This window comes from Buteo buteo, chromosome 1 (genome assembly GCF_964188355.1).
Source record: "Buteo buteo chromosome 1, bButBut1.hap1.1, whole genome shotgun sequence".
In the NCBI taxonomy this organism is placed as follows: domain Eukaryota; kingdom Metazoa; phylum Chordata; class Aves; order Accipitriformes; family Accipitridae; genus Buteo; species Buteo buteo.
The window spans coordinates 10,563,053-10,588,494 of NC_134171.1; the positions used below are offsets into that span (position 1 = coordinate 10,563,053).

Sequence of the window (25,442 nt, forward strand, 5' to 3'; positions counted from 1 at the left end):
GTTCTTCAGACTGTCCAAGGAAGTAATGAGCACGGAGCAAAAAAGTGATACTATAATTGTTAGAAAGTAAAGAGCTGATGGAAAGCAGAGTGTCTACTTCAAAGCAGTCTAATGTTTGAATTAAATTTCTAGGAAAATAAATATTATGTAAGGATGTTGGTAGGATATTCCAAGCAATTTGATTGTTAATGTTTCAGTACCCATAGCAATAAAATAGTACCAAAATGTAATGTTTCTTGCAGGAGACATAGTCTTTCTACTACTAAATTGCTTAGCCCTCAGATATCTGGAGACAGTGATAAATCGGATTCAGAATCTAAACGTGGCATGTGCAATCGAGAGATAGTGAGAAGAGGAGCACTCATTCTTTTCTGTGACTACGTTGTAAGTTTTGAATTACAAATTTTATAACTATAGATTTGAGTTATTTTATTATGGTGACAGTCTTTTATTACTGATGTGCATTAAGTGAATCTGGTTCACAAGTGAAAAATGGAGACTTATAAAACTAGTCATTTTATTTTCAGGTGGTGCTTCTGTAAGCTTAGGTATGATCTCATTTGGCATTTTTTTCTGTTCTGAACTGAGAATTCCCTTAGCTTGGAAAGGATACCTGGTGGGTAATAGAATTATCTGCTGGGTATCATATCCCTTACTTGTGAGGTGCTAGGAGCACATGAAGTAGTGTTAGACTTCCCAACATCAGTAGCAGTGCACAGTGTCTAGGAGACAACAAATTTATGTCTCTATAATATTAAACTTCTGTTTTGCTTCTCTAATGAGAGTAGTTCCTGTGGCTTTGGCCTCTTGCTGCCTCAATATTAGCATTTTAGTTCATTGGGAACTTTTGAAGTGAATCTTCCCGTAATATCTAGTATTGCAGTTTGGTTTGCATTGCAGAGCAGTTTTGGGACAAGCAAACTGCATTCCTTTCAGATTCAACTAAACCAAAAGCTATGTTTAAGAAGCTCTTTTAAGTACTAATGGATTTTCAGTCACCAGAGTCAGATTAGAGGTAGTCCAAGGGTAAAATCCTCCAAAACTCTCTTTACTGGGGAGTGTCAGCCTATCAGCATCACCTGGTTAGCTCTACAGACCTTTTCATGTTGCGTTGCACTGTTTGGTGATATACACATAGCCTTTGTAGGCTTAAAATTAATTATTGACAGATCTCTTTGGATTTGCTTTCCAGAAATTATTCATCTTGTGTTGAAGGCCAGTAGTAGTAAGAAATCTTTAAAAAGAAGCCTAATGAAAATCACATTTTACAAGAAGACTGTGTACGTGCATGTTTATTTCAAACAGCATTTCATTAAAAGCAGCATCTTTGAGTTAACCATCTCAATTTACTTGTTTTTAACCTGGATTTTTAGTGTTTTAAAGAAAATAATTTACAAATTCATTATAAATTTCTTAATTTGCAACAAGATCAAAAGCATTTGGAAAATGTGTCATGTAAAAATAATGACGGTGATATTAAAATATAGACGCTTTATGCCATTATTTTAAAATAGCTACCAGAATTATATATGAAAAACTTCACATTGTGTCAGATGAAGTTTTTGGTAATTAAATGCTCAACATGGGTATTACTGGAATCAGATTTTCATTTTTTCCCCTTCAGTGTCAAAACCTACATGATTCAGAACACTTGACCTGGCTTATTGTGAATCATGTTCAAGACTTGATTAATCTGTCCCATGAGCCTCCAGTACAAGACTTTATTAGTGCTGTTCACAGGAATTCAGCAGCCAGTGGTCTCTTTATCCAGGCCATTCAATCACGGTGTGAAAATCTTGCAGCTGTAAGTTTTAACTTTTTTACTTTTTTAAAGAATAAAGTCACTTATATTTCAACGTAAGTTTAACTGATAAGTATGCAAATTCTGACATTTCTGGGTCATTTATCAACTTATTTTATTTTTAAAGTAACTTCTTTAAACATACAAACAGCAGACCTTATAGTGTATTAGCAACTTCAGCATCCAATGTGTTCTAATCCATCAAATCTATGAATTCAAGTAGCTGGGCAAGCTGCTTTCCTTCCTTCCTGGGTATTACCCGCGCATAATAAATATCTGAAGGGTAAATTAAAGCTGTAACTTTCACCTTTGATTTCAGTGCCTTGGTAGTATAAATAACAGAACTACTAACTATGGAGGCAGGAATAGGAACCAGTCCATCTTCATAGGCTCTAACAACATGAAAATTATTTTCAAGCTTGTGCCGTCCCCATTGATCTACCCCACAAGTGATGGAAATACTGCTTCAGAAATTCAGTGTATGATTTCTGTTGATTATTTTAGTTTTCAAATGAAGAGGAGTGGATGATGTTTTATAGGGATGTAAGGTTGTATGCATCCCTCTTAATCTTGGGAACTCACTAGGTAGGAAATGTCATTTGCTGGGCTTCCTCTAGAGCTAATGCTGGGAGATGCTACTGCACCCTGAGTAGCCTGGTAACGTTTCCTATCTCTTCCCATTGTCTCTATGCAAATCTAGTGCAACTGCATTAGTGCTTCAGGCATGTCAGTAAAACGCTTTAAAGTTAGGTGAGATGAATCTGGGCTTTAGTGTCTGAGAATTGGTAGAATGAACTAAACTAAATGTGTTTGAATGGAAGATGTCAATTTGTGAAATGGTTGGCGATAATCAGAAAAGTTAGTAAAATTAAAATAACTGGTATTTACAGTCTGTTCTAAAACCAGGTTGGTTCCATGAGTCAAACTAGTTTGTGTTCCTTCCTTTAGATTATTGGTGCTGAATTGGTTCTCATATTTAAAAGAATAAAAAATTTAAAAAAAATTCTTTGCACCCCCTTTTAATCCTGTTCCTGTGATTAAACATGTGCTCAAAAAAAATCCCTAATGCTTATCTGGATTTTTGTATTGTCTCTTGTCTTGACTATGCTCATGTTCCTATCTTTGTCCAGCAAGAGTTCAAGCTTCTCATTGTTTTCAAAGCTTTCTACAATTCCACTTAAGCCTCTCTAGCTTTTTTCCCTAAGTTTTGCTCCCTACTTTTTGCTTACTTTTAAGAGTAAGCTTTTACAGTTAAACATCAAACAACTTAGTGTTCATATTAATTAAATAACCCAGTAACTCAAACCTATTCATATGTAGATTATTATATCGAGCAGCTAGTTGTCTGCTATATTTTTTTCTAAATGCCTTTCCTTTTAGCTTTAAGATCTTTGTATTCCAATTGATTGCTTTTTTTTTTCTCTGTTGTTCTGGTTTGGTTTGTTTTAACATCTAGCCCACAACTCTGAAGAAGACTTTACAGTGCTTAGAGGGAATACATCTCAGCCAGTCTGGGGCTGTCTTAACATTATATGTTGATAAGCTTCTGTGTACTCCATTCCGTGTGCTTGCTCGCATGGTTGACACACTGGCTTGCCGTCGGGTAGAAATGCTTTTGGCTGCAACTTTACAGGTAAAGATAAATGTATTCATTTGTAAATAAGATTGGGTATGCTAGCAATGTAATCAAGTGTAATGATTACAAAAAAACCATCAAAATATGTTTAAGTGATTTCATTGCAAAAGAAATTTTTTTCATTTAATATATAGATACGTGAATATTTACATTTCACTTTATCTGCCTATAATTTTCCTAATCTGTTCAAAGTACCTATAGGTATTTTACTTATTTCTGTCGTATAAAATTCTTGTGACTCTTTTCTGTAGAACAGCATGACTCAGTTACCAGTTGAAGAACTGGATAGAATTCAGGAATACCTTCAAAACAGTGGACTAGCAACAAGGTAAATAATACCAATACATGTTAAAAAGCTAAACTAAGTAATGTTCTAGTACTAATTGTGTTAACTGTTTTTTCCTATGTTTGGGGTTTTTCTTAAGATAGTGGGTCCTTTTTGGAAGTAAAACAGGAGTAAAGCCTCTCTTAGGAGATGCAGGCATATTCTGGCACAAGGACAGTCATGTTGGCCACGTTGAATTTGCAATATACTTAAGGATTAAAGCAAGCTAAAGGCTTGAAGGCATCAAATTCTCTCTCCTGCATCCCACTCAGTATTTAACTTTTGAGAGACAGCAACTGCAAATTAATTCCTTGACAAAAACTACATTACTGAAAAGAACTTTATTTTCCTCTAACTTTTGGAGAATTTTGTGAGTCCAAGCTGGGTGGGCTGGTTGTTGTTTTTTTTTTGGTTTGGTGGGTTTTTTTCCAAGCAACTGTGTTAAAACTTTTAACTGTTTAGACTCCCAGCTGTTTAAACTGCTGTTACAAAAAGGAGCAAATTACTCAATTTTTGAAAAAGCTTTATTTAATGTTAGTAAGACCCTAATTTACTCCTCTTGATGTCATTGCTGTTTGAGGTTAATATCTGTTGACTGAAATAAGAAAGAAGTAGGTGGAAAGAATCTAAAGCCCAAAACTGCAGTAGATTGATAGCAATATGTCTTCATAGGTAACGTTACATTTGAATTTTAAAAAAAATCCAAAATCTCCAAATGACTTTATACAATGTCTTGATAGCAGTAATGAAAAAAATAAAAAAAACACACACCCCGCCCCCTCCCCCCCCAAAAAACCCAACCAAAAAACCAACAAAAAACAAACCCCAACGTAACAGAAAAATACCCTGACACTGACATAAATCTACAAACTGGAATTCTTAATATATTAAAAAAAAAAAAAAAGTTCAGTTGTAGTCGACTCTTGTTTGGTAGCTATTAGAATGTATTTGTCTGCAATCAGATAATCTGTACGCTAACTTTGATTCTTCTTACTCATTTAAACGATTTACTGCTTAAAGAAAACTGAACAGCTTGCATTTTATGTACAAATGTACATGTACAAATTTTAAATCTAAACCAATTTTAAATCTTTATTGTTGATGATGCTGAGTTCATTTGTTTTTTCTTACTGCTAGCTGGTGAAATTTGCAGGTTTGCATCATATGAGTGCATATATCCAACAAAGAACTTAAGACCCTACTGCTTTTCTCTCCCAGGATTAGAATTGGCTCACTGGATGTCTTTCTATCTTTAAATGATTTACAAAACTGAGGAAGTTAACTCTCTGCTAATGTGTTCTTCGATTTTCAGACACCAAAGACTTTACTCGCTCTTGGATAGGTTTCGTCTTATGGTAGCACCGGACACAGCTAGTCCTTCACCTCTGGTTACCTCACACCCACTAGATGGAGAAGACCAACCAGCTTTAGAGAATGTAATTCTAGACAAAGTAAGGTTATGTTTAGAAAGAGTCACTAAAAGTGCCTTGGCTGTAAACAAGTTATTGTTCATTACAAAATATTTAAATACAGCTTATTTTTACTATGCAGTTAATGTTCTCAGAATTGTCAATGAATCTCAAATATAGATCAGTGAATGATTTCATATGCATTGGCTGACTGTTGAACTTACGATAACAAATTAGCACATGCATAGATCTTTGTTATATTGACGGTGCTGTGAAAAACTATCAAGTTTTGTTTCTTTGCATAACTTTAGTGGAAAGATTTGTATAAGGTTCAGTAAAGACAAATACTTTTACTTGTTTTCTTAATGTGTTTACTGCAGTGATCAGTTTTATTCATTTGCTGAAAACTGTTGGTTGTCTCTTGGAAATTAAGAATTACTTCTCAGTTTCTACTTCTCAGCTTTAAATTACTTTCAGAGAACAATCATGATTACATAACTGTTTCTGTCTTTCATGTACTTAGATGCGTTTATTTCAGAGTGGGTGGGAGGCTAAGAGCAAGCCTTTTGGGGCCTGTGTCTTTCTTTGGAGTTTGTCCCATGGCACAGATAATTTCACCTTTTCATTCCTTTGTGTTCTACAGTGATACACAGTAATAGGAAACGTATGTAACTGAGATGGCAAAAATTATTTGATTAGCTGACAGTTTGGAGGAGAAGTAGTCGAGGAACCCATTGACTTAGGAGAGAGATTGAGAGCTACTTAGACAGCAGGAGGAAACACTCTTTGTGCCCAGAAACCATTCACCCATAGCTTTGTGTCTTCAAATTAACCAAAAAAATCTCCTTCCTCTGTAACTGTAAATCCTGCACAAAGGAAGTAGTTTTGTATGCTTCATCCACAACTCCCACATAGTTTATAGAATCATAGACTATCTCAAGTTGGAAAGTACCCATAAGGATCATAGTGTGTAACTCCCTCCTCATTGCAGGACTACCTAAAATTAAACCATATGTCTAAGAGTGTCATCCAGATGCTCCTTGAACTCTGACAGGCTTAGTTGCATTCTAATTAATATCAGCAAATTCAGGATGTCCAGTTACGAGAGAGAAAACACAGGAAAGGGGTTACTGAACCTCTTCATATTCCTTAGTTAAATTAGTTATATTATTAACTAAAAATTATTAGCTCATCGCTAATAATTTAAGGAGTACATCTGCAGTGTTGTGTAATAGTCTTCATTTATTTCAGTGTGTGTTAAAAGATAGATGTTATCTTTATCTGATGATTTATTTGAATCTGAAGACTCTTCTTCCTTGGTTATGTATTGGTTTTTGTGCTATTACTGTTATGTTTGTATGACTACTGAGTATTCCAGGCTTTTTTTTCCTAGATATTCTCTTCTGCTTTAGGATCCTAATACATACACCTGTGCTATATTTTAAGCTTCTTTTTTCCTTGTTTCCTGTGAAGACTCTATGGAAATAAACAACTTGCCAGTGGACATCCATTGGTGTAGTTTAAGATGGTTCATTCCCCAGTTGTCTGTTTTGCCTTGCTTTTTTATTTTGAGTGTTTTTGACATTAATGTGGCCTAGTGATCTCTTAAACGGACCACAATTCAATGCCAATCTGCAATTCTCCCCCTGCCCCCATGAACTGTATTATTTTCTGAAAACAAATATGTAACAAATTTCTTTTTTTTTTTTTAATTATTAAAGGACTGGTATGTGTCACTAGTGAGGTCACAGTGTTGCATCAAGTCCGACTCAGCACTGCTAGAAGGCGCAGAGCTGGTAAATAGGATTCCTCAGCCTGACCTGAACTCCTTCATGACCAGCAAGGTAACTTCTTTGTTAGATGAAACACAATCAGCTGAAGAGGATGTAATTATTTCTAATATTCTTATTGGTAGTATTAATAGATTAGATTCTTAAATGTAAACACTTCAAATTGATATCATACTGGTAGTTTACTTCTTGAATTTCACTTCATTTTGGAAATTAAATAGTAGGTGTTTCATTTCTGTGTCTAGCAATGCTGCTAATAGTAGCTTTCTAGTAGTGCAGGTTGGGTGTATAGAGTGGAAGTGAAGGTTAGTTTATGTATTGCAATCACAAAAATCCAGTTTTACCATTTTACATGAACTTCTCATTTTGCCATACAGTCTCTTACAAGGCCAGATGTTTCTGTAACCTTTTAAATATCTGTGCTAGGTGACTTGCAATATGTGACTAACGGGCCACAAACAGTAAATCTGGTACAAGGACAACTTGTATCTATTACTTTTTCTCAGAACGTATTTTGATCAAATTCTCTACGTTACATTTGCTGCTGGTATGCAGAAATAATAGTGGGAAACTTTTTTAAAAGATTGTTTGACTTGTTTTGTTTGAAAACTTATTGCTTGAAGATTCCTTGTATATAGGTCATTGTTAAGCTTTATTCATATATTTTTCTGAAAATTTGGAATAAGCTTGCTGATTTTTCTTTCCATTACAATAGTGTCTGAAACTTAAATGTGTCGTGGTTCAACAGATCATGGAACGGATACGGGTTTAATTATGGTATCGTTACACCACAATAGAGTAGAGGTCATAATAACAAGTTAGTTAATTAATAAACTTAATTTACCACCATATTAGTATTCCAGAATAGTACCGTCAGATACTGAGCTTCTCTTTAAAAGCAATTTCTTTACTTATTATTCACTATTTGATTTCAGGAATTCAACCTAAGCTTGTTAGCACCTTGTTTAAGCCTTGGCATGAATGAAATGTCAAGAGACCAGAAGAGTAGCTTCTTTGAAACAGCTCGGAGGGTAACTCTGGATCATGTGTCTACCACTGTACAAAACCTTCCTGCCATCCACCAGATTTTTCAACCACTGTTGCCAGCTGAGCCATCAGCCTACTGGAAAAAACTAAGCGATATCTTTGGTAATAGAAATAATCGTCTTTTTAAGTTTATTCTCTCCTCTGCAAAGTTACTTTACAGATGTCTTGTGAATACATGAACTTACTGTTTTAAAAAATAAAGATACCTGGCGTAAAAGTGCTTATGAAATAATTCTGAAAAATGTTTATTGAGGGGGGAAAAAATTCGAACTGCTAGATTTCATCCAGTCTTATTTTATAGGAGATGAGATGATGTATCAGTCTATGATGACTCTTTGTCGTGCACTGGCTCAGTATTTGTTGTTACTCTCAAAACTACCAGTTGGTCTCCGTGTTCCTCCTGACAAAGAGGATGATATCCTGAAATTCGTAGTTATGTCAGTAGAGGTAAGAAACTACAGCATAATTAAAGATGTGATGAAATGTTGGGAGAGGGAACAACTTTGACTTAAACTGATCACCATTGAGTAACTTTTGATCTGGGCAATTTTCTTGTCTTAACTGTAGAAATTTCTTCAGTGGTTATTTTATTTGACCTGTGCTAGTAAATCAGATGGGCTTATGGGACAAGGGCAGCTTTTTACAAGAAGAGGTTGGCTGAATGATGGAATCATCTTGGCATTTTGGAGAATGGCCCTGCATCGATCTTTGGGACACTAAATAAACAGTATATAATGTTCATAATTTTCTTGTACTTAAAATAAGTTCTGTTCTCTCAGGGGAAAAAAAAATCAATACAACTTGCTAATAAAACTTTACATGTTGCTGAATAAAAAAAAACAAACCCAAAGAACCAAAACAAAAACCATCTTTGGCTGGTTATAAGTTCTTCTGTTGCAAGAGTTTGCTATTAATGGGAAACTTTTATTTTTGCACAGGCACTATCGTGGCATTTAATGCATGACCAGATTCCATTAAGTGTAGATCTTCAAGCTGCTCTGGATTGTTGCTGTCTGACATTACAGCAGCCTGGTCTCTGGAATTTGCTGGCTTCTGCAGCTAATGTGACACATGCTTGCTCCTTAATTAATTGCATTAGATTTATCATAGAAGCAGGTGAGTCCAATTTGAACATCTATGAGAAAATTTTCTTAATAGATTGTCAGTCATCACTGATCAAATGCTAGGTGTCTGGAATATTTCCTCTGAGTCCTTTTTAATTATTTCTTTGATGATAAATTTATTTTTACTACTTTAATTTCTCATTTAAGATTTTGTGTTTACTTTTGAACTTGGCAGATGCCTTGGAGATGTTAAATATTTGACCACTATGTGGTTTTGTGGAGAAAAATGGAATATGAGATGTGTAATGGCTGTATCTTTTAAATATTTTTGTGTAATTCAGTTGCTGTTGAACCTGGTAATCAACTTCTTAGTCCTGAAAGAAAGAAGAATACTTCAAAAGGCTTGAGTGAGGTTGAAGTTGATTCAAACACACAGAGTAAGTAAACGATGAATTCCACTTATGCCTTATACTTTCACTGAAGAAATACTTGTAGGTACCCTTTCCATTAGTATTTTTTTACCAATGAGAGTTCCTCTGAGACCTTATTTGTATTTGAACGTTTATTAAATATAGGTTGACATTTTTGACAGGTATAGTTTTTTTTTTTCTTGGTAAGTTAAACATTAATGCAGATTTTTCTTTTGGGGTATTCTGTTAGCTGTGCAGCATGCTGCAGACTGAGCTTTTTAGTGTTGTGGGATTTTTAAATTTCATGTGGGAGAGGTAGAATTGTTTATATTTCTTCTGAAGAATGGCAGATTCATTATCTGCCCTTCTACAGTATAGGACCACTACGTTGAAGTGAAAGTCAAGTGTAGTCCTTGAGCGTGGACAGCATTGTCTTCCATAGTCAGCTGTGCTCATACGTAAGATACCACTTCCATCTACAGAAATTACCTTCTTGTCAGATTTAGCATAGAGCCAGCTATGAGACTGTTTTCTCATGAAACAGATTAATTGGGTCACTTTAAATTCTCACAAATGCTCTATTCAATGTGGCCCATTCTTGCTGGGGTTAGCAAGTGAGCTGCTCTGCTGACAGGTACTGGTAATCTCTAGCACCGAGACTGGCAAACAATGCAAGCCATTGCAGGGAGGGTGGTAGTAGTAATCTTCAACTAGCTGATATGTTGTAGAATTTTTCTTTGTATATATCCTTATTGTGGTTTTGTCCTTTTTAGTCAACATACTCTTTCATTAAGCATTTTTTGTTTTTCTGTGTCTTTTTAAATCATGTGTCTTTTGAATAGATTTCATAAAACTGAATTTCTTTTTCTCCCAACAAAGAAACTAAACACATTACTGCAGCTTGTGAAATGGTAGCTGAGATGGTGGAATGCTTACAGACTGTTTTGGCACTGGGGCACAAAAGAAACAGCAGTATCCCAGCATTTCTTACTCCTGTCCTCAAGAACATCATCATCAGTTTAGCAAGGCTGCCTCTAGTGAACAGTTACACAAGAGTACCTCCCTTGGTATGTTTTTATGCTTTGTTTTCAGGACTTTAAAAGCTATTGAACAACTTTTTGAAAACCAATATGGTGCTGCATCTTAAGTTGTATGTCAGTACATATGTCAGTAGGACTGCAACCTTTAGCTAATTTGGTCAGTCAGTTTGTCTTTTTAAATACTGAGTAGCAAAACATTGTAAAGATACAAAATAAGAGTTCACTTTGGAATCAGAGATTTGATTAGAAAGGAGTGTAGTTGCTCCTTACATTCGTATGTGAAGGAATGTCCAGGTTGTAGTTTAAGAAAGGAAAAGCAAGCAGTGACTTGAGTGCTTTGTTAGGGCTAATATCTCCTCCTCCTCCGTGGGATTGCTTAACCTGGAAAGAGTGCAGAATCTACACTGCTACCTTCTCTATGACACCTGAATTGATAAATTCAGTTTTTGTCATGCTAAGCACCACAACAATACAATGGTGCTGACATGTCTGCAGTAGTGTCTGAACTAACTCGGGTATTTGTGTGTGGTACCATACTAGGGTATGCCATGCAGATGCTTTTGGATTAGGTATTATCATTCTTTCCTAACACATCCTGGATCTTTTGGACAAGGTATTTCAACCTTTTCTTTTTGGCCAATGTAACATGGATTTAAGAACACCTCATTATTACCTCCATGTATTGTTAGTAGTATGAAGTGGCTTTGTTTTGCAAACTTCAAAACCATTATTGGAAACATTTCCAGATGCTTATTAGGTAGAGCAAAAGGGGGTTTCCTGATATGTGCAAGGCCATTTCTGTGGCCTTTCTCTGTTTTCTCAGCACTCTGGTTTTGAGGGGATGTCAAAAGATAACAATTTTTTAGATTGAGACTTTTTTGCCCACTCTCGGTTATATCTTCGTGCTTTTTCAGGCATCAATAGTATGTGAACTATTTTCCCTGAATTACTTTTCAGCATCATTTCTGCACAATCTAGGAGTCACCTGTCACTTAAATACTAAATGGAAAAAAATGACAGGAACTTACTTGCTGTCATATCCAAACTTGGACAGTGGGACTAAATAATTAATTCATAATGAGAAATATGCAAAAAAAAACCAACCCAAATTAGAAATACAGTGTAAAATGTGTATTAGCTGTGTTAAATATTTATCTTTCTCTAAGTTTTTTTGTATGTGGGAGAATCACTTTATTTACTGATGTCTCATTGCTTTTGAATGGTACATATATGTTTATAGCTGTCATATTAATATTATTTCTGTTTTGGATAAATAGACTTCCTTTACATTTCTCCAGGTCTGGAAATTAGGGTGGTCACCAAAGCCTGCAGGTGACTTTGGCACAATTTTTCCTGAAATCCCAGTAGAATTTCTTCAAGAAAAAGAAATCTTTAAGGAGTTCATCTATCGCATTAATACACTTGGTATGTACAAAATTAAAAACTAATACAGTTGGCTCTTATTAGGCATTTACCTGTGTTGTGAAGTTACTGAATAACTGAATCTGGTATTACTTGTTTACTTTTGTTGCTTATGTGGAAGAGAGATAGTATTTCAGAGTGGGTTAGTAACTGTGCTGCAATAATTCTTACATTTTGCTCAATGCAGAGGATAAGTTATAAACTATAGAACTAAAGCCAAAAACTATTCCAACTCAGGGAGGTGATTTCAGTGTGCTCTCATAGAATGGCCCCTTGTTTTCTGGAGCATACATTTGACAGTATGTTTGAGAATATTTTGCTCCCCCCCCCCCTTTTTTTTTATTCATGCATAGTATATAAATGGAGTTTAGTGCCAGACTCACAATATTTTAAATGAGATGCTGTCACTTTAAAGCTTCTGGATATGTTAAGGTTTACTGAACAAGAGCACTGGGGCTTAAGAGTTCAAGTCTTTGTTAACAGATGAGACTGTCAAGGGTAATGCATCAAATGTTCCATATGCTTATGGAAGTTTTTTGGTTTTTTTCCCCCCTGTCTGATCTATGGGTTAATATTTGACTGACTCGTGGTGTAGCACCGATTTCTGTTTGATCACTCTAATGCCTAGAGATGACATTCTCATTTTTTATTCTTTAGATATCATTTGTATAAACTGCAAGGTGTTATTCAGGAATCCTCTGCAGTCTTTTATAGGTAAAAATCTGTTTGGAAAAACTTTTTGAGAAGTGCTTCAATTTTAATGGCCTATTTCTAGGAAATTCAGTCATTTTGTTTTTAGGGCATGAAGTTTTCTTGGATCGTTATGGGATTCTCCACAACTTACTTTCCTGTGACAGTTGGCCAGTTTTCTGGATGATTTTCTGTGTTGTGAAAACCTGATAGATCTCAATACTTTGAAAGTTGGACAATCAAAGTATTTAAATGTATACGAGAAACTGAACAGGACCATTTGAATAATAATGTGCAGAACTCTTCTAAATGGCTCATCACTTCCTAAAATAGAACAGTTTAAATTTAAGCTGTAGTGATTACAACAAATGCCAAATCAAATAAGAAATGGTCTGAAACTAAATCAATGGAAACAATGTACCATTTTTTAATGCCTTTTCATGTTTAACTTTGTGTTAAGACGTAAATGGCTATCTCTGAGTGTTTCCATAGGATGGATCAGCCGTACTCAGTTTGAAGAGACTTGGGCTACTTTGCTTGGTGTGCTTGTAACTCAGCCTATTGTAATGGACCAGGAGGAGAACCAACAAGAAGTAATGTCATTCACTGATTTTTTTATTTTTTTTTTTTAATTTTACTTAAACTAAGAAAAATGTTTCTATTAATAATCCTGTAAAGCACAAATAGTGGATCCTGGGTAGCAAAGGGGTTTGTTTTCCTTGCTTCCTAGGTGTCAGACTCCAAAATGGAGTAAGGCATCATCATACCTCTTCCATGGGTTAGCATTTTCTGTTAGACAGACTTGGACACTTGTTTTGCGGCCTCTAGAATTTTTGACTTAACTCTTTTCTATATAATGGTCATGTTGGATCATACTTAAGGTGACCTAGCTATTGGTAGTTCCTTATCTGTCATGTAGAGAGTGTTTATTTGTAGAACAGGAGTAATACTGCTCCTTTACTTACCAAGGAAGACTAATATGTTCAAAATTGTAAACGTTTTAAGCACTATTATAAATATCAGTACGTTAATATTTTCTGAAATAAAAATACAAGATTCTTTTTTAAAAAAAATAATTGAAAACTTGTTACCATCTTACGTTTTCTAAAAAAGTTCAGCGTCTCTTCTGGTCTGATGCTTCCAAGAAGGAATCAGAATGTATACTATGAAAGCAAAAAATGAAAAGCATCCTGCCACTTCAGAATCTACAAGTGTTTGTGCTGTTGTTCTAATTTTAGTCTCTAAAAAAACCTGATTTAGTCAAAGTACTGATGATAAACAGTTCTGAGCAAAAAAATTAAAAGTACTGCAAAGATTCTTGCTACCATCAGTACAGGGAGAGTGAGTTACAACCCACAGCACCAGAAGTTTATTTTAAGAGGTTTGGTTTTTTTTTAAAGGGGAAAGAAACAGACTACTACAGTGGTGATGATTTACAGTGGCAAAGTACTTGATGCAATGTGTGTAGTTCCAAATACTTCTATTGGGGAAAAATGGCAGTGCCTCAAGTATGAATAATGGATTGAATCTAACCCAATATTTTAAGAAAGTTGTGTTACAGTTTTCTCACACTTTTACAGTGGTGCTAAATACTGAATATGTAGCATCTTGGTTTAGAAGAAACATTGGAGGCATCTGGATAATGATCCCCAGAAAAATGCTGCTGAAAATTCATTATGAGGTTGAGTTTTGTTCCTAAACAGGGAGTTACTAAAAACAATTAACATGGATCCTTCTCTGAAGAGTTTCCAACTGAGATTTGGTCTTGTTTGGTGCTTTGTTTTAACAGGTAACTAATAGGTAGATGCAGAAAAAAGAAACTAAGCACTTTGAAAGTTCCAAAATAGACATATTGAGGTTGTAATGCTGTTGAGATAAGAGAGGATGCATGCAGAATGGCTGATGAGACAGAAGGATGTGTTGCTGCTACAGCCACAGTGCTCTGTGTGTATTGTTTATGTCAGCTAGATTTCTGGATGGGAAGAAGTCTAGATGTCAGTCTTACTAATGATAACTTAGTGGAAGGTGACAAACTGATTGATTATTAGGATATTTTTCTTTTTTACAATTCAAATTACAGTAAGTTCATTTTACAGGAAGATACAGAGAGGACACAAATTAATGTTCTTGCAGTACAAGCCATAACTTCCTTGGTGCTGAGTGCAATGACAATACCTGTTGCAGGCAATCCAGCAGTTAGCTGTCTGGAACAGCAGCCCCGCAACAAAGCTTTAAAAGCTCTGGACACAAGGTATTTTTTTACTTGTTTTAAAATGCCTAGAAGTTATACTTGTCATTAAAAAATAGTTACAATTGCTTAACCTAGCTGTAGCAAAAATATGTATAGACTGTATTTTCTAAGCAAGAGTGTATACAGATGGATCTGTTTACATAGAAGTTAGGTGGACTTAGCATCATGAACCTGCTGAGTTAAAAGACAGTACCTGAAAAAGACAAAGTCGTATTAAAATCTAGTAAACAGTGTGCAGAATGTATTTGTCAACACTTCTCAGTTTTAGCATCCCTGATAATGAAAATTAGCATGGACACATAACATTGTAGAGTAAGCTAGTAAGACTTGCACAAAAAAGTTAAAGGGAAAATATGCTTAAGTTGATTTCTGTTGCTTTCAGGTTTGGGAGGAAGCTAAGTGTTATCAGGGGAATTGTTGAACAGGAAATCCAAGCAATGGTATCTAAGAGAGATAATATTGCTACTCATCACTTATACCAAGCCTGGGACCCTGTTCCATCACTTTCTCCTGCTACTACAGGTAAGTGCCTATGTGTGGGGGGGAAGGGGAGAGTGAATTTCTTTTAAATGTAAAAAAGTAGAAAAGATATTCTTACAAATTCATTTAAAATCCAGTTTGCAGGAAATGAAGCCATTTTCACATCTACTTTGTCATGCATGTTTTAAAAATTTGTTTTCTGTTTTGTTATAGGTGCTCTTATCAGCCATGAAAAACTCTTACTGCAGATCAATACTGAACGAGAAATAGGAGATATGGATTATAAACTGGGACAGGTTTGTTAAAACCTTAACTTTGAACTTGACTTTTGTTACGTTTCTTCTAGTTTGTGAAAATTTAATTGAGACATTGCTTAACATCAAATGTAAACTGAAAGATCTGAGTGATGCAGGGTAGATCATAACTGGGTGACTCCTCTCAGCCAGCTGACCCCATGTCTCATGGAATTTTTGGTTTTGTGAGGTCTATCCATGAGCCAGCTATTGAGTTGTGCTTTTCAGCCTTGTGTGTTAAAGAGCTCTTGTAGTGTTAGCTTCCAGTTTAACTATTGGATTTTAATTTGCTATTGCATGCTCATGGTAGTCCTTTGGAAATGAAAAATCACTGGACATAAAATAAGCAATGTTGGTTTAATTTTAAATAAACCAGCGCAGGGACATAAATTTCACTGGAAAATTAGCACTACATACAGTGAATAAAAAAATAGTCCTTATCCAGTTATTTATCTCCTTAAAAAAATTAGTCTTTATGTAAAGTTACATATAAGTTTTAAATGTAGTACTTGTTTCACTATTTGAATGGTATGTAGTAGTGAAAAAAACTTAAATACTAAACTCAGATGACATTATTTTTCTTGAGGAATCTTTTGTGTAGGGAAGACTAAATGATCATTTTTCTGTCTCTAGGCATCTGTATGTTCTCTTGAGATCCTAAATGGCTTGAATATTCAGTATTTGCAGGCCTACAGACCCTATGTGTTATTTCCAAAAACTGTTAACTCTGTAACAATACTAGGCATTAGACAATTTATTAGAAAAATAATTAAAGTGTGTATATTTTTGCTTAACATGAAAAAGAATTCCATGTAAGGATGAATTTTTGTCTAAGAAAGAAGTCTTGAAACACAGGAAGTGCCGATTTTGTTTTGGCATCTTCAGACAGATCATTTATGAAATGCCATCAGCAGGTCTGATTGTTCTGAAACTTTAATTTTATAAGTAAAACTCAAAAAAGAACTAATACGTTTTCTTCTTTGTAGATAATTGTTTATCTAGCCTGAGTCAGAAGACTTGAAATCTTAGTCTTGTCTGGTTTCAGAAGAAAGGTTATATTGCAATCAGACATACTGAGTTATGGTTTGAGTAGGAATGTGTTTTCTATTGAACTGCAGTTGTTAAGAGTTCTGTCTGAATTATTTGCTTGGTTGATATGAATTGTAAATATTTATACTTTGCTTTAGATTTTAGATCTGGTATGTTGACTTTGGGATGATGCATGCACATTGTTAGTGCATGTTTACAGGTTAGCCAGATGCTGCTTTCAGCATCACCTGTTTTGCTGTACTAAGGGCATGGTGCTACTGGTTTTGCTGTGCCATACAGTTTAAAGTGAGTTAAACTAAGGTCTTAAAAAAGGTTTAAAAAAATTGATAATTTTAAGTCATGTGCAGTTCATGTAAATGTTACTTCACGCTGTGTATTGGGATTCTAAGATTTTTCTAATCTGACTATGAGAGTGTTAAAAGTTGTGCTTCTTTTCTATTATTTTGTGTTGCAAGGTCTCTATACACTCCATATGGTTAGGAAATAATATCACTCCATTGAGAGAAGAAGAGTGGGGTGAGGATGAAGAAGATGAGAACGACGTACTTGCTCCTTCCTCACCACCAACCTCTCCTATTAATACCAGGTGTCTTTTTTTTTCTTGTATCTCCTTTGACTTTATTAATAAGCTCCTACCTTTTCATGTTGTTTAATAAGCTGGGTTTATAAACTGGACACTAGTAAATAGCTGTATTATTTCAAATTGGGTATTTGAGCAGGGCTTAAGAATAGCCATTTTAACACTTAAATATTGTGCCTTGCAGGAAGCACCGGGCTGGTGTGGATATACATTCTTGTTCTCAGTTCTTGCTTGAACTGTATAGTCAGTGGATATTGCCATCAAACCCTAGCAAGAGAACGCCAGTCATTTTGATTAGCGAAGTGGTGCGATCAGTAAGTCTAAACTATTATTCAGTCATAATTGAGCACATGTTACCAAATATTCAGAGCTAAGCGGCATTTGTAAAGTGTCTTTTCATATATGGGAAACACTGATTTTTTTTCTTGGCAGTGCTATTATGTGGGCAGTACAGAAATATAACTTGAGCATCTATAACATCATACTAATTTAAACTATATAAGCAGCTGGATTGTGTATTCTGCTACTATATTACAAACACTTTATTGTTACTTAATGATAGTATTTTACTTGACTACTTGGTAAAAGTAGGTTTCAGGATTTTGCTTATGCTGTCTCTTTTTAAGAATATGAAGATGGAACAACTATGTATTAGAGGATTAAATTGGCTATTGAAGTGTAGAAGCAAAACTAAAGAACACAGTTGTGCAATGTGTCTTGATAGCCTATCAGAAAAGACTTAAAATGAAACCATCCTTGCAAGAGACTATGTATTGTGTGTTTGGGGTGTTTTAGTACATTGTAAATGGCAATGTTCGTTCATTTTCTAGAATTACTTACTATAGTGGATTTGGGTTTGTAAACCTTATCGAAAAAAAGACCATTTGGAGGTAATTGTTATCTGAGATGTACGGTGGAATTAATTCTGGATGACAATAGTTATTCCAGATACTTGAGTTAATGTTTACACATTTAATAGATCGATCCAGGAATCTCTTTCTGACAATTATAACAGAAGGGAGAGTCAATTTTTGGCTGTCTGCTAATGGGCTTTTTTATATGAAATTTTAATTTGTGTACAGCTTCTGGCAGTGTCAGACTTATTTACAGAAAGAAATCAGTTTGAGATGATGTATACAACGTTGACAGAATTGCGAAAGGTGCATCCTTCAGAAGATGAGATTCTTGTACAGTATTTGATACCAGCCACTTGTAAAGCTGCAGCTGTTCTGGGAATGGTAAGAAATTCTTATGGAAGTTTATTGCAAATTCATGAGTGTCTAGGTTAACTCATCCTTAGCTTCTGCTGCAAAACCTGATGTACTTGGTAAGAGTAGCTTGTCTAAGAAAATCCTTTAGCTGATATGCATGGCTATAAAAAGTAATAGGATATGCATTCTGGACTTTCAGAGGTTGCAAATACTACCTCCAGTTGCGCCGTATTCAAACAGAAAGGTTTGGTTTAGGGTTGTTCTGAGTCTTGAGCTTAATTCAATGTGCTTTTTGGTTTATCTTACTCAGCTGAGTGTTACCTTTGCCCTGGACTCATTTGTTACATTTCAGGCCAGAAATGAGGACTGTGGAATAGCTATTGCTAGATTTGTGTTACAGGTGAATGGCTGTAATCTCATGAGAGACTGGGACAGTGATTGTGATGAATACATAGCTTGATAGTCGGGTATCTCTTTTCTTTCCCTCACTCTTCCCTCCACTGCATCATTCTGCATGTAGGGAAAGAACATTATTAATTCAAGTTATTAAGTGAAATGTGTTGCTGTCTTTAAATATGTAGATCAGAGAGTAGTAGTATTTTCCAATAGACATTTCAGAGTGGGATTGTTTAGGAAAAAAAATTACGGATTCTTTTGGAAGAAGTTAGCATTTCTAGAAGCTCTCTATGAGAGCAATATAAAACTATATGGGTAATAGTGATAAGAAAAGTTTTGAAAGACTTTTGGGGTAGGGCTTCCAGTAGCCATTGTAGCAGCAACTGTGCAAGGGAAGGCTGTGAAAGTGATGCCAAACATGCAGAAGCAGTTTTAGAGATCAGCTTGTTCTGACTAGGCTGTAATTTCCCACTCAGTGAACTAATAACACTTTCTCACAAGCAAACTGCTGAATATAACAGGTTAGTGGGAGGGAAAAAAAAGTTGGTTGCATCAAGAGTTGCTTGTTGTCCTGTGCTCAGTTATGTAGAAAAATACGCTTAAAAAGAGCAACTAGAGAGCACACACTGTAAAACTGGCTCGTATGCTAGATACTTCATGAATACAGAGACAAGGTAAAACAAATAATTTCTAATAAATGCTTCAAATAGATTGTAAGAAGAAGACTTTTCAAGTCTAACACTTTAGAATAGATTTTGCGTATTCCAAGAAGTTGTTTTATTTTGGTAACAGGGAGTGAAATATCTGATACCAGCTTGATGTTCGAAGGCTAAACATAGAACCATAGAATCATTTAGGTCGGAAAAGACCCTTAAGATCATTGAGTCCAACCATAAACCTAGCACTGCCAAGCCCACCACTAAACCATGTCCCTAAGCACCACATCTGTATGTCTTTTAAATACCTCCAGGGATGGTGACTCAACTACTTCCCTGGGCAGCCTGTTCCAATGCCTGGCAACCCTTTCAGTAAAGAATTTTTTCCTAATATCCAAACTAAATCTCCCTTGCTGCAACTTGAGGCCATTTCCTCTCGTTCTATCACTAGTTACTTGACAGAAGAGACCAGCACCCACCTCACTACAACCCCCTTTCAGGTAGTTGTAGAAAGCGATAAGGTCTCCCCTCAGCCTCCTTTTCTCCAGACTAAACAACCCCAGTTCCCTCAGCCGCTCCTCATCAGACTTGTGCTCCAGGCCCCTCACCAGCTTCATTGCCCTTCTCTGGACACGCTCCAGCACCTCCATGTCTTTCCTGTAGTGAGGGGCCCAAAACTGAACACAGGACTCGAGGTGCGGCCTCACCAGTGCCGAGTACAGGGGAACCATCACCTCCCTGCTCCTGCTGGCCACTCTATTTCTGACAGAGGCCAGGATGCCGTTGGCCTTCTTGGCCACCTGACCACACTGCCAGCTCATATCCAGCCGGCTGTCAACCAACACCCCCAGGTCCTTTTCTGCCGGGCAGCTTTCCAGCCACTCTTCCCCAAGCCTGTAGCGCTCCATGGGGTTGTTGTGACCCAAGTGCAGGACCTGGCACTTGGCCTTGTTGAACCTCATACAGTTGGCCTTGGCCCATCGATCCAGCCTGTCCCTATCCCTCTGTAGAGACTTCCTGCCCTCAAGCAGATCAGTGCTGCTTCCCAACTTGGTGTCATCTGCAAACTTGCTGAGGGTGCACTCGATCCCCTCGTCCAGATCGTTGGAGTGGTGGAGAGAAAGATATGCGTAGGTCTGAGTGCCAGTGGTCTTGGAGAACAAACAAATGGAACGCTGTACTACGAGTTGAGTGGATGGCAGAGTATTCTTTTGGATGCAGACTACAGGCATCTACCAGTCAGTTTCAGACAGAAGCATCCTTTGTGGTTAGCTGGAAGGCCAGAAAATTCCAACCATACGTGTCATATATGTATAGGATTCTTAATAGCATGTATTATTTACTGAACTAATGCTTATCTTGGTTTTTTTTGGCTTTAAATCTTTAGATAACTTTTTACAGGTGAAACAAAGTAGCGTCAGTTTACTAGTTAATCTGTAAGTCATGTTTTATCTGATTATATTAATCTTGTGACATTTGATTCAAAGTAGTTTTAATCCAGGCTCTGATTCATGCCATATTTTCTGCTCTTTAATTTGTTCCAAGTATTTCCAAATGGCAGGAGTCACTGGTAGTGAACCAGTGTTGATTTCTAATGAATACTCTTGTTGGATGTATCAGGATAAAGCTGTGGCTGAACCAGTAAGTCGACTGCTGGAATCAACCCTAAGAAGCACCCATATGCCAAGTCGGATTGGAGCTCTGCATGGAATTCTTTATATCCTTGAGTGTGACTTGCTTGATGAGACAGCAAAGCAACTCATTCCAATTATCAGCGAGTATCTGCTTTCCAATTTGAGAGGAGTAGCACAGTAAGACTCTTCCCTCCCTTCTTCCCCCCCTTCCCCTGCCCCACCAAACTGTTGCATGCTTATGTGTGAACAAAAGGGCTCTTTATGGTTTGCGGTTGTCAGTACATTTTAGAGAAGGCTGTTGTATCAAGCAGGTTTTGGCATTTTTATTGAAAATATCAGCCAATTTTAGATTTGATTTACAGAAGTGAAAGCATGTTTGAGGGTGAGAAAACTTTGATAGCTCAGACTTTTGTCTCTGGTAAATTGTGTTCCCTAAACCTTATTTTTCTGTCATAAGGCATACTCTTTGAAGAAGACTTGCAGGATCAGTAATGAAGCTTATTTCTCCTAAACAAGTCAGGCAATGATAGTTTGTAATTATACTGCTGAAAAATTTCTTGCGTTGCACTGGATTTCCATGATAACCAGTGCTCTTATGGCATCTTGGTGATACTCTGTGTGATCTTAAAGATCGTATAAATTTCATGTGAAAAAATACTTAGTGTTTCTAAGGATTGTTTATATTGTCTCTATTTGTGACCCAGACAACTTTGATGCAAGTGACCACTAGTGTTTTTGCTTATTTACAGTTGTGTGAATATCCATAACCAACAGCACATCTTGGTAATGTGTGCAGCTGCTTTCTATTTGATCGAGAATTACCCACTTGATGTAGGGCCTGAATTCTCTGCAGGAATTATACAGGTATGTCGTGATGCCTCCAGTGAAAGGTGGTCATGTAACCTGGGATCACCACATAACTATTTAACACTTAACTTGATTATTCTGGTGTAGGTATGCTTTTGGGTTTAGTTTCATCAGGTTTTCTTAATACCTGATGCAGTTCCATACTAGCTGCAGTGGTATGGTGCTAGAAGATGACCTAAATACACCTCAGAACCTGGTAGTTGGCTTTTTTATTTATTTCAGATGTGTGGAGTCATGGTGTCTGGAACTGATGAATCAACACCATCCATTATTTATCATTGTGTCCTGAGAGGCTTAGAGCGACTCCTCCTTTCAGAGCAACTTTCTAGGCTGGATAGTGAATCGCTAGTGAAACTGAGTGTTGACAGAGTGAATGTGCAGAGCCCCCACAGAGCAATGGCGGCACTCGGATTAATGCTGACTTGCATGTACACAGGTATTTACTTTTTTTATACCTTTGTACTGAGAGATTAGCTTACTAACAGGGCTAATTTTCTTCATTTATTTTTGTTGCCAATGATGAACAGGTTTTATTTTAGCAATCACAGTAAACTTGTAACAAATTATTTTCGTTTAGGAAAGGAAAAAATCAGCCCCAGTCGTACCACAGATGCAAATCCTGCTGCTCCTGACAGTGAATCTGTGATCGTAGCGATGGAACGAGTATCAGTCCTTTTTGATAGGTAAGAGGATAAAATGTGTAATGGGACACTGTGAGGGAAATTATTCTGTTTGACACTGTGTGGTCACTGCTCTATTTGATAGTTCTAATATTAAATTAATGATGTTTCTCTGCTTACCATTGCTTAATATTGATACTTCTACTATACACAGTAACACTGATGGAATTGCTGAAGGCAGCAGAAATATACAGGAATGTAAATGGAAAACAGACATGTCCTAACTGATACTGTGTGTTGCACCAACCATAATACTTTATAAATGTATTTCCATCTCCCTTCAGGTCAAACTCTTAAGTGCTTTTCAGGATGTCTTCTGCATAATCGAGGATATAAATCCAGTTTACGGGAAATAATCTTTCAAACCACCCTAAGTGTTTAAAACTTTTTCCCCTTCCCCCACCCAAGTGTTGCTCTTTCCAAGGCTTTTAAGTAATTGCAGTGGAAGGGTACACTAAAACTTCTGTATTCACATGGAATTCATTTAATGAAAACATTTCAAAATCCCTGTTTTGATCTTACAGTCTCAAGCTGTCTTAAGTGAGCATAGCATGTTAGATTTTGCACACTAGTTTGTGGGATAATGGTTTACATTTTTTAAAGTGTTCAGTGGTTTTTCCATAAAACTGGATGAGAGTTTTACTTCTGCACTCAGTAAGAACAGAACTAGAGCAGTGCTTGAGTGCATTTGAAAATATCACTCCTAGGGGTTAGCAAAACAAATGTGAATACTACAAGCAGAAAATAACTTTTGCACGGAGTAATCACACGATGGTAACTTGATCTTGACCCATCAACAGATGCAGCCTTTAGTAGAAAGATTTTGCAATTGGTGTTATTTCTTTAAGTCAGTCTATCTTTTCCCCTCTTTACAGTGCAGCGCAACTTGCTTTTCCTGTTTGATATATTCGTCATCCTGGTCTTGAATAAAAAATGCAAAGACGTTATGAATGGACATGAGTGTTCTACTTATAAATGGCCTTTGATAACTAGGAGTAGTGATCTCCCTGTCCTTTTTGTTCTTGTTTAGTTTTTTTGGCATGCTATTGTTAAATCTTGTCTCTGATGCAATTCCAGAGTTTCAAAAAAATGTTGACTATTTTAAATAAAAAAAGGGGGGGGTGGAAGAGGACACAACACCTGTAACAACTTCTGATAGCTTTGATAGTCCTCTTTGGGTAGACTGTTAGAGTCAGATTACATGAAGACTTAGATTCCTCAGTATTGAAGACTTCTTTGCCTATCTAGATGTGAAAGTAAAACATTCTTTCTATTGCCAGTTACACTGGAAAAGAACAAGATATTTACTGGAATTCAATGATAAAATATCTTCTTTTTTTATTATTTTCAGGATCAGGAAGGGATTTCCTTTTGAAGCTAGAGTAGTGGCTCGGATCCTCCCACAGTTCCTTGATGATTTTTTCCCCCCACAAGACGTAATGAATAAAGTTATTGGAGAATTTTTATCCAATCAACAGCCTTACCCACAATTCATGGCAACAGTAGTTTATAAGGTAGTGTTTATTTTTTTTTTTCTGAAATGTTTCAGAAGATTTCTAAGTAACTGACAGCTCAATCGGAGGGGCAAATATCAATTTTGTTAGATCTAATAAACCAGTTGCAGTGATTGAGCTGTACTGTTGTGACCTTTGTCTTCCAGGCAACCTAGAGGGCTAGAATCACCATGTTGCCCAGAAGGCAAAGCTCACAAGACTATAGTTCAATCACTGATAATGGGAAAATAAACAGAAAACTAATAGTTGTGATCCTGGTGCTCAGACTCTCTAGATCTCAAGGAGCCAGCCCAGGTCATCTGTCCTTGTGAAACTCTACAGTCAAGCCCCTGTGGACTCAGTTGGGCTTCTGGGTATTTTGCTGTTCAGCACCTACTTATTGGACTCATGCATGACTTGAGAGTGCATATGCACACCGCGTTTGATCTATAAAAATATAGATGCCAGACAAGTCTTGCATTTCTGTACGCTTACTTCAGTTTGGCACAGATGTCATGAGTCCACTTGGATTCTGGCTGACACTTTTGCAGAATCTCTTTGTCTAGGCATTGCGTTCATTAATTTTTTAGACTCAGAGTTGTCTCCAGGAATCCAGTTTGTGAACCTCAGAGTTTTGTAGCTGGAGAGAACTTTTACAAGAGAGACTAAACTCTTTCCCATGTCTATGTACTATGTCTTTATTTCTGTGTAAAATATTTTTGCAGGTATTCCAGACACTACATAGCACTGGACAGTCCTCAATGGTCCGTGACTGGGTGATGCTCTCTCTCTCTAATTTCACACAAAGAACACCTGTGGCAATGGCAATGTGGAGTCTTTCCTGTTTTTTTGTCAGTGCTTCCACCAGTCAATGGATTTCAGCAATGTATCCTAAAGACTGAATGTGTGCCATTTCTGGGTAAATATAGTGATTCTGTAAAGCACATTGATAGTCTTGAAGGATAAGAGTACAAGTTTAACACACAAGAAAAGGCGGATTCACTGCAGTTAATAGTGGTGTATACCACTTGTGCTATTGGTGCCTCAGGTTTGAGGGGAAAAAAGAGAATTTCTAAACAGATCATGAGAACGAAGTTATCTAAAACTACTGTTTTAAGATCAGTGCCTGGTGACTATGCAAGATGATTGGGAAAGTACTTGCTTTGAAGGACTTTTTAAAAGCTTCACCAGATAGCTTTGCAGTGACCTTTAAAAGC

At 36.4% G+C, this 25,442-nt stretch overlaps 1 protein-coding gene across 3 annotated transcripts in view; it reads left to right on the plus strand.

The window, feature by feature from the left end:
- The window catches only part of HTT (huntingtin), an 87,107-nt gene that overhangs the window by 55,980 nt on the left and 5,685 nt on the right, over positions 1-25,442 (plus strand). For all 3 annotated transcript variants that reach the window (XM_075022194.1, XM_075022222.1, XM_075022249.1), the window contains 25 exons: positions 243-384; positions 1,625-1,804; positions 3,258-3,434; positions 3,689-3,765; positions 5,075-5,213; positions 6,893-7,015; positions 7,897-8,110; positions 8,310-8,455; positions 8,947-9,124; positions 9,414-9,509; positions 10,362-10,549; positions 11,821-11,947; positions 13,127-13,227; positions 14,731-14,885; positions 15,268-15,407; positions 15,579-15,661; positions 17,164-17,294; positions 17,473-17,602; positions 18,371-18,526; positions 21,172-21,362; positions 21,935-22,049; positions 22,275-22,488; positions 22,630-22,735; positions 24,084-24,246; positions 24,951-25,111. In XM_075022194.1, the coding sequence (XP_074878295.1) occupies positions 243-384; positions 1,625-1,804; positions 3,258-3,434; positions 3,689-3,765; positions 5,075-5,213; positions 6,893-7,015; positions 7,897-8,110; positions 8,310-8,455; positions 8,947-9,124; positions 9,414-9,509; positions 10,362-10,549; positions 11,821-11,947; positions 13,127-13,227; positions 14,731-14,885; positions 15,268-15,407; positions 15,579-15,661; positions 17,164-17,294; positions 17,473-17,602; positions 18,371-18,526; positions 21,172-21,362; positions 21,935-22,049; positions 22,275-22,488; positions 22,630-22,735; positions 24,084-24,246; positions 24,951-25,111 (3,633 nt within the window). The remainder of the gene's footprint in view (positions 1-242; positions 385-1,624; positions 1,805-3,257; positions 3,435-3,688; positions 3,766-5,074; positions 5,214-6,892; positions 7,016-7,896; positions 8,111-8,309; positions 8,456-8,946; positions 9,125-9,413; positions 9,510-10,361; positions 10,550-11,820; positions 11,948-13,126; positions 13,228-14,730; positions 14,886-15,267; positions 15,408-15,578; positions 15,662-17,163; positions 17,295-17,472; positions 17,603-18,370; positions 18,527-21,171; positions 21,363-21,934; positions 22,050-22,274; positions 22,489-22,629; positions 22,736-24,083; positions 24,247-24,950; positions 25,112-25,442) is intronic.